The sequence below is a fragment of the Frieseomelitta varia genome, unplaced genomic scaffold (genome assembly GCF_011392965.1).
Source record: "Frieseomelitta varia isolate USP_RPSP 00005682 unplaced genomic scaffold, Fvar_1.2 scaffold_347, whole genome shotgun sequence".
Classification (NCBI taxonomy): domain Eukaryota; kingdom Metazoa; phylum Arthropoda; class Insecta; order Hymenoptera; family Apidae; genus Frieseomelitta; species Frieseomelitta varia.
This window is the reverse complement of record NW_025110087.1, coordinates 257,650-274,209: the sequence shown is the minus strand read 5'-3', so window position 1 is coordinate 274,209 and position 16,560 is coordinate 257,650. Positions and strand designations below refer to the sequence as shown.

Genomic DNA, 16,560 nt, shown 5'->3' with positions numbered 1-16,560 from the left:
TCATTCAAAAGATTATTCATAAATGTTTGACTTCTGATTAACGTTATTTCAACATTTTTTAATCTTAATATTCGAACAATATTTTTTTCTTATATTATATTATATTGTATTCAAACTATCATATTATACTGCATGCTACACAATAGGAAATCTTCTTTTATATCTGTTATCTCCTTTTTCTAAAATCGTTTTTAAAGTTGTATTTTTCATGTAAAGGAATTATTGTGCGAACAAGTACTTATTTATATTCTATGTTTTATTCCATCTTACTTGTTCTCTGATTATTCTCTGTCAATAACAGAGACAATCATTTCCATCTTGATTATTATGGTTATTATATTGATTGACAAACATTCAAAAATAGCATAGTTAATTCAATTTCGTTTACAAAAGAAATCATATAGTTAAAAACAATTATTACTTCTCTTTCTATTTTTAACATACTGCCCTATGAAAAACTGAGAAATCTGTTTCATTGGCTTTAGTGTTTTTCCATGTATCTGCTATTTCACCATGTTCGTGTTTTTTGCCACATTTAATCTACATCGCATTTTACAATTTAAATGTTAAATGTTATTTACTTATCCGTTGACCCGTGAATTATATACTCTGTGATATTGAATATTACCCAGATAAAAGTTCGAGAGGCACGTGAAAATCAAGAAAAAAAATGATGCCAATCTTTTTAATTATTTTTTTTAAATTTCATGTACAAAATCTGCACTATATTAAAAGAATAGTATGAACAAAGTTATTGTAAATGTTGTGAAGCAGCGTATAAATATGTAGTAAAGTTATTGTTGTGTAAAATGTGTAACTGAATTCAGTTTGTTTATGGCATTTTTAAGTTTTATCTGTTTCTTTTTTAATCATTTCATACGCTTCTTAAAAAATCAAAAGTAATAATATTGATGTGAATATATTAACCATAATTTTGAAAAGTAAGTGTAAATCACAAGTAGAGCAATTAATAGAATGTATGTATAGTATTACATATTATTATTATTACTATTGTAGATTTTTACATTTCCTGATCAAGTAGTGTTTCAAAACTGACCATTGCATATTTTTCAAATAAGAATATAAGAGTATATAATTGTTTGAAAAAATGTATCTTTCTCCATTTTCGGAGAAAGATATAATTCTAGCATCCTCTGAATTCGCTAGTTTAATGACAATACTTAAAATGTCCCTTAAGAAATTGAGAGATGATATAGAATACCACGCAGATCATCTTGGAGAAACAACTAATACAATGTTTCAAACGCATGGAGTTCTTGAAAAAAATTTGAAATTATGGATGAGCAAGTTACAAGCTCATTTACAAGAATTTGATCTTTATGGTAGGGTGAGTTATAATTTTAACATTCTATTCACAAAAATGTATTATTACACGTCATATAAAATGTAATATCACAGAAAAGCCTATTTAGATGTTACAATGATTGCACGAGAAAACAAACAGAAATATACCATTAGAATTAAGATATAGTATCATTTTTTTGAAATCAATTAATATTGCATATATACTTTTAATAGGCAATCACAGTCAGAATATTCTTGAATTCTAGCAATTATCTATATATTTTGCGATCATTCGCGATTAAAGATCATGAACAACGTAGTAAAATATCAGTGTGCAATGTTGCATTTCCAGAGCATGAAGAAAATAAGTTATCCACCAAATTGTATAAAATGAAGAAGTTTAAAAGAAGATGCAAAGGTAAAAATTTAGCTAAAAATTCTGTTTGTAGAATGAAAACAACAGAATATACATAAGATATTAACTAATGAAAAAAACAGAGCTTGTATTAAAAAATACCACTAACTCAATAAATAATAAATATAAACATTCTATGTGAATATAAATATGAATTATTTCTTTTCATATCTTTTGTATGCTTATAAATAACATGTATTTATGAATAATAAAGAAATAAAGTTATGCATACGCTTTAATGAAACTGTACTGCACAAAATTATAATATTACAGTAAAGTATTTAACAGTACTTGGAGCATGATAGAATGATGAGAGTTATACTGATAAAAACGATCAAAATTTTATATGTAATTTTTAATATTTTTGTACAAAGGAAAGGATAAAATATTATAATCAGATATTCTCCTAGCATATGAGTTGTAAACAAGGTGAATCAAAAACAACACCATAGTATCGTTTTTTTGATTTACTTGTACATCGGAATACTATTCCATACAATTGTACGTTACTTCGTGGTCTGATTTTTTGGAATGTGACAAAATCACATCGCACGCTTTGCCGAGAATTATCAAACTATTTAATATCTTGAATGTTACTAAGATAAAATAGGCTAGAAGCAACAAAATTATGTTAGCTGGTTGGACAGGTGGTGTAATGGTTGTACAAAGTACTCTTCCTATCGCCACTCCCAGAGGAAGAGGAATAAAACCCATCCTACGGGCTACCACATCCGATGGGTCGGAGAAGGCAGTCTCCTGGCGAGTCTGAGCCATGTCGTAGGCTACTTTAATAGTATAATCTCTGTATACTGTTGAATTGAGCTCGTTGAAACGAGTTATAAAGGCGTGCTTAACCTGGAAGGAAAGTGAATTGATAAAAATAAAGCGATATTGAAGGAAATATTTAAACACTAAAGAATCTCATGTTTTCTGAAACAATTTTATAGCTATACTAATACTTACCCAATCTACAAGGATTTCAGCAAAGAGCAGTAGTATACAATCTGGTAGAAGTACTGCAAGTCGTTCAGCTTTCCATGCATATTCCTTCATTGTTTGAAGATTTACAGCAAGAAGCAGCATCATTAAATGAAAACGTTCCCTTACGTCTGCACAAGACAGTTGAAAGAGATTGTTCTTGTCAAATTTTTTAAAGACAGAACCTTTTAATTCTACAAACTGAAATAGAAGTTCATGCAACAGTATTATTATTGTACATGTTTTTCCAGATCTTTTTTAATATTTTTGTACAAAGGAATTATGGAATTTAATACTTTAAATACTTAAGGTATTTAAATCTTTATATTAATTATTCTCTTTGACACCTATCTTTTTTCGAACGCTTCGCAAAAATTACTAAATAAATAAAAAGACTTACATTATTAGACATCATTATAGTCAGCAGAGCCTTGTTGCTACTGTTTATAGCAACGTTCAAAGTTGTTGCTTGAAAAAGCACCAATATACTATGTAATACTATGGAAATGAACGTTGCATAGGAAAATATTAAAATTCTTTATATCTCAATGTAAGATAATCTTTCAATATTATTAAATGAAGTATTTTCAATGTAAGATTTACAAATGCAAAATTCTCTCATATTATTTACATGTACAAAGGATACAAACATAGGTAAAAGCAAACAGTAGATGAGGTAGGATGCCCAATTGTTGAGATCTTGCTTGTGACTTTGATTTAGGCTCTGTAGCTGTCCAAAAAAGGGCGTCTATTATATCTTGTCCAAAGACGCTGCATAATCTATCACCAACTTCCAGCATATTATAAAATATATACAATTTTATCACAGACTGACTCTTGACCAAATGGTACATCATAGAGGTGTCAACCTTCCATGTAGCTGCCCAACAGGTAACTACCACAATTCCTTTTAAAAGGTCGCACATCTCTGCCGGTCTTAGACATCGTTCTCCAACTCTTAAATCCCTCTTCTTTCTAGATCATAAATTCATTTCATATAGAACATAGAGTATACATAAAAAAATTTCAGTCTGACATGAAAGAACATTTGTGAATATTTATGAATGATTTTTATCTCTTTTATAATTCGATTAATGCAAAATATCACCTAGTAATTAATTCAGGCTATATGAGCCTCTCAAAAGCAAACTGATCAACTCTTTTTATGAATCTCTCCATCTCATAAAAATAAATTATTATTAAATTATTAAAAAGTAATTATCCGTTTTCGTTTTTTTAGATTTATGGAGTTGATTAAAATGTCTTTTGAACGGTTCATATTTCTATTCGAAATAATATTAAAGAAAAATCATGAAGAAAAAAATGAAAATTTTGCACTACTTAAGCTCTATTATTCTATGGCACAACTTTTTCCATTTATTATTTATTAATGCAATTGCAAAGTGTAATTAATATAAGTATTTATTTTAAAATGATGCTGGGCATCAAGGGTAATTGTGAATAATTTCTTCAATTTGTTTAGCGAAGCACGCCTTACCTGAAACTCGGGTACAGGGTGCACCGACTCTTTAACAGCTCATTGCGACGTTAATTTTAAAGAAACCAGCCTAAAAAAGGGCTTATTTTGTAACATTTCAAGGAATATATTTTTTTTTTTTAGATTTAAAAACATCCATCCTTTAATACGAAACTTTCAAAATAAGACTTTTCAATATAAAAATTATTATTATTGTTATATAATAAATCTTTTAGACTTTATTCGATAAAGAATTTTAAATATAAAAATTCTTAGGTATAATGCGTTTTTTGCAGAGTAGACAAAATTTCTAAAATTTGAAAATCAACAAAATAATGATTTAAATTTTCCTAATTTCATACTTGTATTATATTTCACTTAAAAAATTGTCATATTATCAATGTGGAGAAGTGATCAATTTGGTATGAAATAATTTATAATTATATTATCATATTGAAGCAATTTACAGCAAATATGTTATTTTCAGAATATTATAATTTTTTATGATACACACAAATTACAAAATTAACGTTAATGCAACATTAATATGTGTATGATTTATATGTTTAACATATTCAAGGCTACAATCAGAATTCGTCATATTTCATTTGATTTTATTTTCCTGGTTCCTGTATCAATATTTTCTTAGAATATAGATGTGACAATGTTTTCATTTAAATATTCCATTTATATGTATCTGACGTCAACCTTGAATATGTCAACTAACTCAAATATACTTACCCAAGACGGTGCCAGAGGGGTCTTGTAACTACTGTCCATAGTGCCATCATAAATCTTAACGGTAAAAATGTATAAACAAATAGAAAAGAATCTGCACACTACACAGAAAAATTTTCTATTACATAGTGATCTTGTATTACAAATGAAATATTCAAAATATATGTACTTGTAAAAACCCATAGGCCATAAATTTTTCAACTTCCTTTGGAATTTTCAAAAATGAATAAAGTTTCTCTCTTCTTGCAGAGAAACTTTCCTCGTCGTTTTCTAATTGATAACCTCTTGTTAATTCTGCTCTTAGAAATTGTGCAAGAGATACACCTGTGATAATAATGAAAAAAAAAAAAATTACACTTATTGCAAATCAAATTAAGAAACGCTTATGATATAATCAACATAAATAGAATAATTTATATTAAGCTATGAGACAGAGGAGATCATTTCTTACAATGAGTCTTTATAACTCTTAAATAGATCATAATTCTACATTACAACAAATGTATCTTTCCTGCATGTTAATGATTAAAACAAAATAACTGCTATCAATTTATTAAAAAGTTAATATTCTTATATATTTCTAATGTGAATAGTTATTGAGATAGAGGTCTGTCTTATGTTAAACATTTACCAAATAATAAATACATGTGTTTGTTACGTTATAAACATAATAAAATTAGAACATGATACAAATACAAACATATTTATATTAAACATTTTTTATTTCTCTTGATAAGTATTATTAGCTTTAAAAGTTCCACATCATTTCTTTAACTTCTTGTATATTATTGCAATAAGTTTACAACTTCATGTCAGTAAACAAATAACTTGTCAAACAAATGACAGTTCAAATGAAGTTACCTCGTCTCCTTTGCCGATATTTCCCAGCGTTTAACTGAGCCTTCACATCTTGAATCTTATTAATATGACTGTCCAATTGTTTCGTAGACTTAGTCTTCGGGTTCTTCTTGTCAGCGTAATTCAGCCAATTCTCATCGATATTCATTTCGGCGTAATTCTTTACCCTGTTGCTTTATAACCTCAAAATTCCTCGTCCCGCGAGTATCGTTTTCAACGTTAAATTTCTCGTCCCCTATTAAAACATTTCTAATTGTTTAAACGACTTCTTTCGTTCCCAGAAGCGAAGTCATCGATTATGTAAACGTGGAAATTACGACTATTTTTTTACAAAACATATAAATTACGCTGTCCACGAACAAGATTAAGAAAGTTTAACATACATACGAACGCGTATACTGTACAAATTGCGTATTTTTCGAGGTGTTTCGCTCAAGGCCTAAGTGTCCATATAACACGTAACGTTTACGTCAAATTCCTTTGTAACTTTGATCAGCAAACGTTTCTTTTTATTTCGCCACTTTGTGTCGTTCTCGTATCTTGCGATCATTGTATACTGTTTTGATTTGCTGCGTTACATAATAAGGACAGAAATTACTATAATTACTCAATGAAACAAAGTCGGTTTACTTATAGATGTAGCTAAGTTTAATTGTCGGTTCAAGAGGTAACAGAAGTTGATAATCTCTTTTTTTACGTTTGACTTTTCTTCGTTTTCTTTTCCTTTTTTCTTTTTACAGTGTAGCATTGGATAGTACTGCCAGCTTGCCGATAGATGGCAATCATATCTAAAATTGTGTAGCGACCTATAGTTCCTCGAGTACGAGTTTCGAACACCAACTTGCACAAGCCGCAAGTGGCTGTGCGCCTAACGTCGAAGTCAACCGATATTCGATGTTAAGCAAACAGAGTGCGGAACCGCTAGGATGGGTGACCACCATCCAGCCTAGCGAATAGTTACAACAACAAGCGTCTGGGGTTAAGGGGTCGCTGCCATCAGCCCCACTGATGAGTCTAGGCAGCGACTCTGAGACGAAACGCATTTTCTCACATTACCACCACTTCCTACATCATCCTCGCAACATCACAGCCCTTCAATTGTGTAGCGACCGCTACCTCCGCGAAACACCGGACAGCGCCACGTCGAAAGGTGCGTTTCCAATAAAGCAGGCAGCGACACCTTTTTCCGAGCAAAAAGTTAAAAGCCCGGGAAAAGCTAGAAAAAGGCGGGAAAAAGATTTTCCCCCTCTTCGCAAGCAGTGGCTATATAAAGCCAGGTTGCGAAGAGGAAGAAGAGTTATTAAGGAACCGCAGGTTTTTTGAAACTTTTCCTGCAATATCACCTAAAATATACCCAACCAAACCTCACAAAAATCACCTAACTATAACTCCAAACTAAGTGCAGGTCACCAGGCGCACCAAGCCTCTAGGCACTGCAGACGCAGCATCAACTTCCTAACAAATTATAAAAAAANTTATTCAAATATCATCTGTGTTAATTATTTGTGTAAGAACTCGTGGTAGGAATCTACATTACCTACTACGTGTTCCCTACAATTGTACATATTGTTCTTTCAATTAACAATATTTCAATATTACGACAATTAATGTGAAAACATACAACAAATATTATTCATTTAATTTTTATTTATAATGACATGTTTCTCCAAGCTTTTCTGATGATCTTTCAAATTGAAATTCTGATATATTTGCCGCCTGATGTGTGTTTCCTTCTCTATTTTCTTCTTTTTCAATGTCGCCGCTGCTACAATTGAACACTACGCTAATCGTGCATAATTAATTAATTTTAATAAAACATTGATTTAAATAAATAAATAAAGCATTACGTTTTGCAGAGACAAATGTTTCAGAGCAAAAATTTCAATTTAATTCGACAGTTCAGACTGTTTCAGATTGTAATTTGATTAAATTCGACTTTACAACTTGATCGAGGACAGCTTCACTTCTTCTCTGTGTTTACACACTTCGCCTGTGCTCATTTGCAATTTCGGAGTAAAATGTGATTATGATTGAAAACGTGGCAAGATGTATAGATACAAAGTAAACATCGAGCCTCAGTTCTTTCGTTCCGCCTGCAGTTGACAGTTAGTAAACAGTTAGTTGGTACGACGATTCCGAAAAGTTAAGACAATTTTGTGGCAATGCAACGGGAATTACTTCGAAATAAGTTATTGAACTAGTAAAATCTAACGAAGATTTAAAATTAACATATAACATACGCTTGTTCGACTTAAAATTCAATGTTCAAAATGTTAAATCGGATATTAGATCAATTGCTTTATTTAATAGAGAAAAATCAGGAAAGAAAGTTGTTTAGTTTTTGTTCCACATTAAATAACCTATACTCGTCCAAAAGCGTAGAAACAATGGACAAGAATCACCGCGATGTTCGATATAAATTCTCGTGATCGATCTTATTGGAATTGATAACATTGGAATGTAACGTACATATTTGCGTCAGTTTTACGCGGGACGCGCAACAAGATGGCGGATCTAAAACAAAATCCGAAACAAAGATTTAAAATTAAAATACTCTTGTTCGACATAGTGTTCAATATATGAAACCACAGACATTTTGTTTGATTAATTACTTTATTTAATAAGCGAGAAGAATCAAGGGAGGAAGCTGTTTGTTTTTTCGTTCCAAATTAGATAACCTTTATTTGTCCAAAAGCGCGAGCAGTAATTTTAACAAAAGTCGCCATGATATTCGATATAATTTCTCGTGATCGATCTTACTGGAATCGACAATATTGGAGTATAAAATACATATTCGCGCGGGAAGCGCATCAAAATGGCGGATTTGGAGTGGTCACCAGGTAGAGGCTGCAATCAACAATTTTTATATTTATTTTTGTACCGTCGAGTACGTTTATGTAGGTGTTACTTAAACGATTACTTAAATGATGATTTGTTATATTTTTTAACAAATATATTTAGCATAGACGATAATTCTACTTTCCATTGCAAAATGTAACTGTATTCAAAAAAGGTGTCGCGTTTAATTGTATTCTAATTCACTTGTATTCTATTGTATTCTATTCGCCCATTTAGTAAATTCTGATTTTGAGGAAATTGAATTAACACGTAGTGTAGACACATGAATATGCGCTTATACAAGCGTGTATATATATATATAACATGTTCATTATTGATATTCTTGCAGGAGAAAGACTTCGCTTTTCCAAATAATTAGTTGAATAATTCAATTTGAATTTGTTCTGTGCATAGTCCATACCACCAACATGAAACTGTTATTATTGCATTGTCAAAACTTGCGGGATTGAACCACTTGGCCACGTAATGTTTACTGATTAATTGTTTAACGATACTTTATTAATCGTTATTTCATCATTTTATCCGTACTATTATTATCTCTTTGATCTCTGAAGTCGGAAAGAAAATAGATCCTTTGCAAGAGAGAAACGGTACGCTCTATTATTATCAATCATTTTGTCTTTTTCAATCAAATTTTTTCCAGAAAAGAAATAATTATCTAATAACGAGCTTCGCAACAACTCTCCCCCTCCTTCCACGTACAACAACTGCCATGATGACAATATTCTTCGCATCTAATCGTGAGTTGCATGCATTTTTATTTCTTTGGTTATATTATATTGGCTATTGGTTCAACCGTGCGTGCTGATAAAGATAAAAGATCTGAATCGGTACGAGTGATCGGTTGTATTACGTAAAAGTTTTTACAAGCACAGTAACCTGCTGAGTTTGCTATACTCATGAATGATAAACGTCTTTTTTTTTTCTTCTGTACTTTATTTGTACTAACTCAGGATAGATTTGTTTGTTAAATATTCATAAGGTTCTAAATATTCATTTACAATTAACGTGGAACTACCTTTATTTCATTCTGATATTTTAATGTAATTTTAACAGAATTCCAGACCGGTGAAACGTTGAATACATGCAGAGAGGTGTGTGTGTCACGTGCGACGAGCGGATCTCAGAATCGGAGCAACAATTTCAAATGTTATTTTCGTGTTTTCAAAGACACGTGCTTTGGGAATATTTCACTTACTGTCGAATTTTACTTACGTTTGTACTGAATAGTTATTGCTAATTTCTTTTACTCAAACTGTAACATTTTCACCAATTTATTCAATTATTAAAGCAAGTCATAAATTGACGATTATTAGCTCGTTAGACATAAAAACCAGATGCATATTAGTAACTTTTTTTTAGCTCAATACAGTTTAATACGTCAATGTGTCGTGCCTGATAAACATTTTACATGTGCGTGATTAAACTTTGGAACTTGGTGCCAATCTTGGTACTTGCTTCAACAGTCGGTTTTGAAATATTAATAAATTTCGCAAGTGTCGAGTATATGTATCGAGTCGTTGAAATTGAATACATTCAATTAAACGTACACATCGTAATATATGCAAATTTTTTATCATATTTTATGCAATAGTTCTCAGTAGCGTACGTCTGTTCAAAGAATTACAGAGTGAGCGTGTCTGATATATTTTGTTCTCTTTTTATCATTTTTTTTTAAATGTTAAAGCAGACGAGATGATTATAAAATTGTAAGCAGATAGGACCGGGCAGATTGGTACGCTCTCCCTCGCGCGAGTCTAATTAAAAAAAAAAGATTCAAGCGTCGATTTTAAATTTCAGCGAGCGTCGCGCTCGAAGAGAGAGAGAGAGGAGCCCCAGCAAGAGTGCAGATTATTATTGAAGATGTGCATCTGAGTCAACTCGATGTCGATATTGAAATCGCCTGACATTTTCGAACGAATCAGGTGACGCGTCACGTGTCACAGTGCAATCGATTTCATATGCTGATTTGTCCAATTGACGTCGGATGATGATCGAGCGGATTCATTTCTACATAGAAGGCGATTATGGGAGTTTTTTTACTTTCCCAATTACAATTTCGTAACCACCGTACGGAAGATAAGTCGTACAAGATAAGTCGTATATATCGCATGGAATTAAGGAAAATAAAAGTGAACAACTTATCTGTTTGAGCAAACGATATGGTAAAATCCTCGATGCTGCAATACACGAAAAGATGCTGGTAATATCCTTAAACATCTTAAAACAACGAGCTCCAAACGATCAAGCGATAATTCAAACATCGAAATGGTTTTGAAACGTTTAACACATGGTTTGTATGTTGACGATTTCGAATTCCAGATAAAGTAAAGATAATAATAAAAATACAAATACGTTATTCAAATAACGTGAATCCATCGAATCTAATGAAATATATTCAAATACGCGGATATATTATGCGCAAAGATAATAATACTTCTTCATAAATAATACTCAGACAAATCATTCAATACTCAAAAAATCATTCAAAATTATATGATTCTATTTAAAAAGATCAACTTGACCGCTTGATGTCAAAATACCATTTATACTACATAATGTGCCCCTTTATACCAAGCAATTTCTGTGAGAATAATTTTTTTTTTATAACTTCAACCCTATATGAGGATCTCTTCAATGTACATGTTAAATAATTAAGTCTGAAAATCAACTGTACTTAGTTTCTTCCTTTCAATAGAAATTAAAGTAGTATTTTATAGATTTAATGCTGTGGTTCGCTATGTCTCAGTTTCACATTTTTCAAACGATATATCATCAAATCGTACAACAGATATTTAATATCTTCTGGTCATTTTTAGCATATCATTCAGTTATTTGATTTCTTAAATCAGAACCGGCTAACTGGCCCGAGGACCCTTGCTTTTCTAATCGCTGGTGCTGCCCCCTCCACTGCATTGACCCCACTCCACTATACTGAAATTTCCTCGCACCACTCTCTCAACCTGTTGATTAGTTTCTTTACAACTAGTGAAAAAGTGAAGAGATCGATGTAGTGGAAAAAGTAATGCCAGTGATCAGCATAGTAGGGACAAAAACTGTGCTGTAAATAATCGTGCAATTATCATAATTATAGCTTTTCCTATACTTTCTTTAAAAGAAAATATTTTAAGCATTATATAAACGGACAATTAAAAATCATTTAGAATCACATTCTAATCTTGGAACGCACTATTTAGTCTAACATATACTTTATGTAGTTTTTTTAAATCACTTTTTATTGCCTCATTCTTCACCACTATTACAGATGCCCCGCTCGTTGAGAAATTTATCTACAAAGTAACTTTTACACAGAATTATTACATTTTAAAATTACTATTCAAAAATTGCTGGCTATGATATTATTTCACACGATATTATTTAAATAATTTCACAGAGTAATTGCACAAATCGATTCACATTTTTTTCTTTTTCTTTTTTTTGAACGCTAGATCTACCGACGACCAAGGCTTGAAATTACCCCGAGAAACATTAAGAGTAAGAAAATGGAAAATGGATAATACAATAACGCAAGTTTTTGTTTGCACATTTTTCGAAAAATCGCATTACGAACTTCAAATGATAATGCCCCAGAAGTGAGAGTACGTGGCACGTGGTTTTTTCCGTATATACACAGATGCAAGTGTGTTTCCCGTAATCCACAGATATACAAATGTATACTCATTCGTTTCTTTCAATCTAATCTCGAATACTACATAATATCACCGCGGTGAAATCAAATCACTTAGATCACAGATAACAAACAAGTAAAGGAACGAATATTAAAATTATTTATTCTGCCAAACGTTGGAACAGTTTGAAATTAAACCAATAAAGCAAACAATGAGCAAGATGGTAATTGACTTACGACAGTCATTGATCTCATTGATATTTGACCAAACAATTACAATTCTTATGCAATTAGCACAGGGAACAAAACATATTATAATAAATAATAAATGGAATAAATTCCCTGACGCGAGAAGTGCTCCTACTTGAAAAGCTTACCTAACTTATCGTCATCGAAATTGCCGAGTATAACATGCAGAAATCATTAATATGTAACGATGAATATTAATTTGAATGATAAGTTTTTTTGCTTCTACAGGCAAGCCTGCTTTCTTCTATTCGCTATTATATTTTATTTATACGAGTGCGTGTACATATACATATGTGTGTGTGTGTGTGTGTAGATATATTCCTTGGGCAGAGTGGGGTTCTACAGAAATTACGTTAGATACATACGAACATAGTTGTTAGTCTTAATTTGTTGGTGAAGTGAAATAGAATAAAAAGCCAGTGGAAGTTTCGAATTTTTATCTACGCTGGTTATTGATTCATGCAGGAAACATTCGACAGAACGGAAACGGAGAAAAAGGAAATAATCTTGGAATAGATCACTCTCTCGTACAAAAATCTGCGTTAAATCTGAGTAAGTGCTAACATTTAAATTTCTTGTTTTACGACAAAAGAAAACTAAGAGCTCTTAAATAAATTATAATATAGAATTTGGAATAGGATAAAATTGGAATTGGATAGAATAAATTAAATTGGAATTAAATCATTCTCTTTGTTACTCGTGTCTGCAGAGTTATGGTATTAAAAATGTAACGTGGCATTTTTAGACCGGTAGAAGATATTGTTATGCAATATAGATTATCTATAAATATATAGAAAAATTTCAACTTGTTACTTTTTACCTAAACGTTTCGATGTGACAACGAAGAGAATTGAGAAAATTGACCTGCAATTTTTCCAAGATATTGAAATAAATCTTGATCGCGAAGTGAGTCATAATTTTTTGTGGAAATTTTGCAGACTTCTATTGCTTTAGAATTCATAGAAATCTATACAATTTTTAGCAAAAATTACAAATCGTTTATTTTCATCGCACCGGGTAGTTCCCAGTGTCAACAGAAAAGTCTAAAAAAAGAAAAAGAAAAAGACTGAAATAATAATAAGAGCGATTCTTTTTTCTTTTTTTAATTAAAAATTTTATGAAATATGTTTTGTCTCAATATGAATATTAATGTTTCGAATATGTTTTGTCACTGTTGTCTTATCTTATCAATATCAATATTAATGTTGTCAAACATTAATTCGTTCTTCAATTTTTAAAATTTCTTTTAGTTATTCTTTTTTCCTTTTCCTTTTTAATTAAATATCTTATCAAATACCTGTCACTGTTGTCACTATTATTTTATCAATTGAACATCAATATTCCGATTATATATTCTGTCGAATTTTCAATTTTCTAAACTGAGAGTAACAGAGAGAGGATTATGGCAACTTTCTTTCTTTTCAGACATTTGAGAGCATTTCAAGATGAACGGGACGGAGTTCATGAACGCCACTGGCCCTGAGCATTGGGTCACTTTCAGCTTCGAAACGACCGACTTCATCTGGGATACTTACTTGTGGATGAGGGATCACTGGTGGAAATGCTTCTACTACACTGCCATTTATCTGATTGTTATTTTCGGAGGGAAACGTTATATGTCTGACAAGCCGAAGTTCAATCTGAGAAATGCTCTTGCGTTGTGGAGCGCATCGCTGGCACTGTTCTCCATTATAGGATTTACGAGAACGGCGCCGGAATTTTTCCACGTGTTACAGCATCACGGGTTTTACTATAGCGTTTGCTCGAACAGGTAACTTCCAATTTGGGATGAAAAATACAGGATGAGATTAAAAATACGTCATACTTCGTTTAATGAGCTGCTTAGAGTCACTGAAAAAAAGACAAGTGAAAAAACTCCAAGTTGATCGTTTTGACCGTTTTGGTAATTCCAGTGTTAGCAAAACAAGTAATTAATTTTTTTGAAGTAATTCATAATTTATATCATACATATTCATATTTCACATGCTCTTTTGGTAAGTCTAGTGTTAACAAAACGAGTGTTAACCTCTTCAAAGTAATTCATAAATTCATATTTCACATACTCTGAAAATACACTGTTACAAACGTATAAAATTTCCACGAAGAAACTCCAAGTTGGTCGTTTTGACCACTTTAGTAGTTAACCTGTCTATGGTATTGATTCATAATTCAGAATAAAAAGAAAAGAATTATTTTCTTTCCAGTTACTACACGCATGACCGTGTTTGCGCCTTTTGGTCATGCCTATTCGCCCTGTCGAAGATCATAGAACTTGGGGATACGGTGTTCATCGTCCTACGAAAACAGCAGTTGATATTGTTGCACTGGTACCATCACATAACAGTCATCTACTACACGTGGCACGCATACGCACTACTAGTCGGTACAGCCAGATGGTACATTGTGATGAACTACTTCGTCCACTCTTGGATGTATTCATACTACGCCGCAAAAGCAATGGAATTCAAACTGCCGAAATGGTTTGCCATGATAATCACCACGATGCAGCTACTGCAAATGGTCGTTGGCACTTTCGTGACAGGGGCGACGTATTACTACCTAAAGGAGGGCCAGAAGGAATGCCACGCGACGGTTCTCAACTCCACCTTCGGTCTGCTTATGTACCTTAGTTATTTCGTTCTGTTTGCCAGATTATTCCAAAAGTCTTACCTGTCCAGCAACGAACAAAAACCTCGCGCCAAAGAGAGGCAGAATCAGGCTGAGGATCACGAAAACAAGATCAAAACTAATTAGAGCGCAGTTTGAAGATTTTCGCGAAGCATTGAGTTGAAGAGACCGTTTTTCTATGGATGATAAATGTTTCTTGGAGATTCTTTTTTTTCAATTCTCTTTGGAGAAATTTTAAGAAATTTTTTTTTAGAGAAAATCTTTTTAAGAGACTTTCTTTTAAAGAAAAGAGTTTTTTTAGAGGAAAATTTCAAAAGACTTTCTTTTTCTAAAAAGACATTTGGAGTCTCTTCCTTGCAAGTATGTATCTGTCGATTTGAAGCTCGGAGTGATAGATGTTAATTGCAGATCAGAAATAAAGGAAGAAATTATGGGAGAAAATGAGACACCGTGAATTTTTATAGTGTTTATAGCTTAAGTAAGTTACGATGCTTAATTTCATTCAGCGCGAGAAAATTTTCTCCTGTCGAGAAGAGGCTTGAAATTTCTTTAAATCTCTTTAAATGGCTCTCTATCGTGGAATTAACACGTCACAGAAATAATGTAATTTCATAATGCATCACAATGTACAAAATTTGTATTTAATCGAATTGTAATCACAAACTTTGTGAATAAAAAGATTCTGACGTTACAACGAATGCACGAGTTTTTGTACGAATGAAATTACGACGTAATAAATGTACGTCTTGATTGAGTTTTTGATAAAAACGAATCGTTTACATATTATCTTGTGCATGTTTTTATATACTTGTTGATTTTAATATTTACATATTTTAAAGTACTAATGTTCGTATATTCTAGTTTTCTGATAGGAGTGTTAACGATTCATTTTCAAAGGTCGTTTTAATTAGGTTTTTAAAAAGGAAATGAATATTTAATGACGCATGTGTGTTTCGTTCTGCGCGAAGATTACATATAATGTTCATATATTATGTATCAAAAATTGATTGGATAAAAGAAATGTGTACACTCGTGCAAAATTTGTTCTATGCATTAATGTAAAAATGGGCAGGATACGTATAATATGACGAACGATACAGAAAATTAAAATTATAATAGTGGACAGTAATGAAAGTAACTTTTATCACAACATGAAAACGAATTATTTAGACTTAATTTCCTTTTTTCTACAGTTTTTTTCTTTCATGGATGTCATGTTTTTTCCGAAGCTTAATCCAAATCAATGGCCTTTTAGGCTTCCTCTATGTTACGGCAAGCTCGACGGTGAACGTTGGTTGCTGCCCGCTTCGCTCGTCGCTCTCTCGTCGTGCCTTTTACAACCTCCGGAGAGATGTTTTATGGAATGAATGAGACGTTATGTGGAATAAATACTTATATTTCTCAACTAATACAAAGTGACTGAAT

General features: G+C 31.8%; 3 protein-coding genes and 1 long non-coding RNA gene across 5 annotated transcripts; 3 read left to right on the top strand and 1 right to left on the bottom strand.

The window, feature by feature from the left end:
- Nucleotides 1–922: 922 nt before the first annotated feature.
- LOC122530619 lies at nt 923–1,823 on the top strand. Its single transcript, XM_043657724.1, has 3 exons — nt 923–941; nt 1,018–1,348; nt 1,540–1,823. The coding sequence occupies exons 2-3, from the start codon at nt 1,109–1,111 to the stop codon at nt 1,777–1,779; spliced, it is 480 nt and encodes a 159-aa protein (XP_043513659.1). The 5' UTR covers nt 923–941; nt 1,018–1,108; the 3' UTR covers nt 1,780–1,823.
- Nucleotides 1,824–2,172: 349 nt separating this feature from the next.
- On the bottom strand, nt 2,173–6,148 carry LOC122530620 (protein TAPT1 homolog). The gene is made up of 7 exons (XM_043657726.1): nt 5,775–6,148; nt 5,083–5,237; nt 4,917–5,014; nt 3,345–3,673; nt 3,099–3,196; nt 2,684–2,899; nt 2,173–2,575 (listed from the first exon to the last, which is right to left on the bottom strand). Exons 1-7 carry the CDS (start codon nt 5,917–5,919, stop codon nt 2,207–2,209), a joined length of 1,410 nt encoding a protein of 469 aa, XP_043513661.1. The 5' UTR covers nt 5,920–6,148; the 3' UTR covers nt 2,173–2,206.
- Nucleotides 6,149–7,270: 1,122 nt separating this feature from the next.
- LOC122530622 lies at nt 7,271–9,220 on the top strand. Its single transcript, XR_006307058.1, has 2 exons — nt 7,271–8,611; nt 8,959–9,220. It is a non-coding gene; the product is annotated as an uncharacterized LOC122530622 (long non-coding RNA).
- A 2,376-nt stretch (nt 9,221–11,596) lies between these two features.
- On the top strand, nt 11,597–15,833 carry LOC122530615 (elongation of very long chain fatty acids protein 6-like). 2 transcript variants are annotated; one of them, XM_043657720.1, is made up of 5 exons: nt 11,597–11,693; nt 12,080–12,125; nt 12,973–13,059; nt 13,933–14,278; nt 14,712–15,833. In XM_043657720.1, exons 4-5 carry the CDS (start codon nt 13,953–13,955, stop codon nt 15,259–15,261), a joined length of 876 nt encoding a protein of 291 aa, XP_043513655.1. In that variant the 5' UTR covers nt 11,597–11,693; nt 12,080–12,125; nt 12,973–13,059; nt 13,933–13,952; the 3' UTR covers nt 15,262–15,833. The 2 variants fall into 2 exon arrangements, with proteins under 2 accessions (XP_043513655.1, XP_043513654.1); XM_043657719.1 differs by lacking the exons at nt 11,597–11,693; nt 12,080–12,125 and having other exon boundaries at nt 12,821–13,059.
- Nucleotides 15,834–16,560: the final 727 nt, after the last annotated feature.

Coding starts and splice junctions, on each gene's coding strand:
- LOC122530619 (XM_043657724.1), top strand. CDS start 1,109: ATGTATCTTTCTCCATTTTCGGAGAAAGATATAATTCTAGCATCCTCT. Junction 1,349..1,539: donor AATTTGATCTTTATGGTAGG/GTGAGTTATAAT, acceptor TACTTTTAATAG/GCAATCACAGTCAGAATATT.
- LOC122530615 (XM_043657720.1), top strand. CDS start 13,953: ATGAACGGGACGGAGTTCATGAACGCCACTGGCCCTGAGCATTGGGTC. Junction 14,279..14,711: donor TATAGCGTTTGCTCGAACAG/GTAACTTCCAAT, acceptor TTTTCTTTCCAG/TTACTACACGCATGACCGTG.
- LOC122530620 (XM_043657726.1), bottom strand. CDS start 5,919: ATGAATATCGATGAGAATTGGCTGAATTACGCTGACAAGAAGAACCCG. Junction 5,238..5,774: donor ATATCGGCAAAGGAGACGAG/GTAACTTCATTT, acceptor TTATTATCACAG/GTGTATCTCTTGCACAATTT. Junction 3,197..3,344: donor GTTTGCTTTTACCTATGTTT/GTATCCTTTGTA, acceptor TCATTTCCATAG/TATTACATAGTATATTGGTG.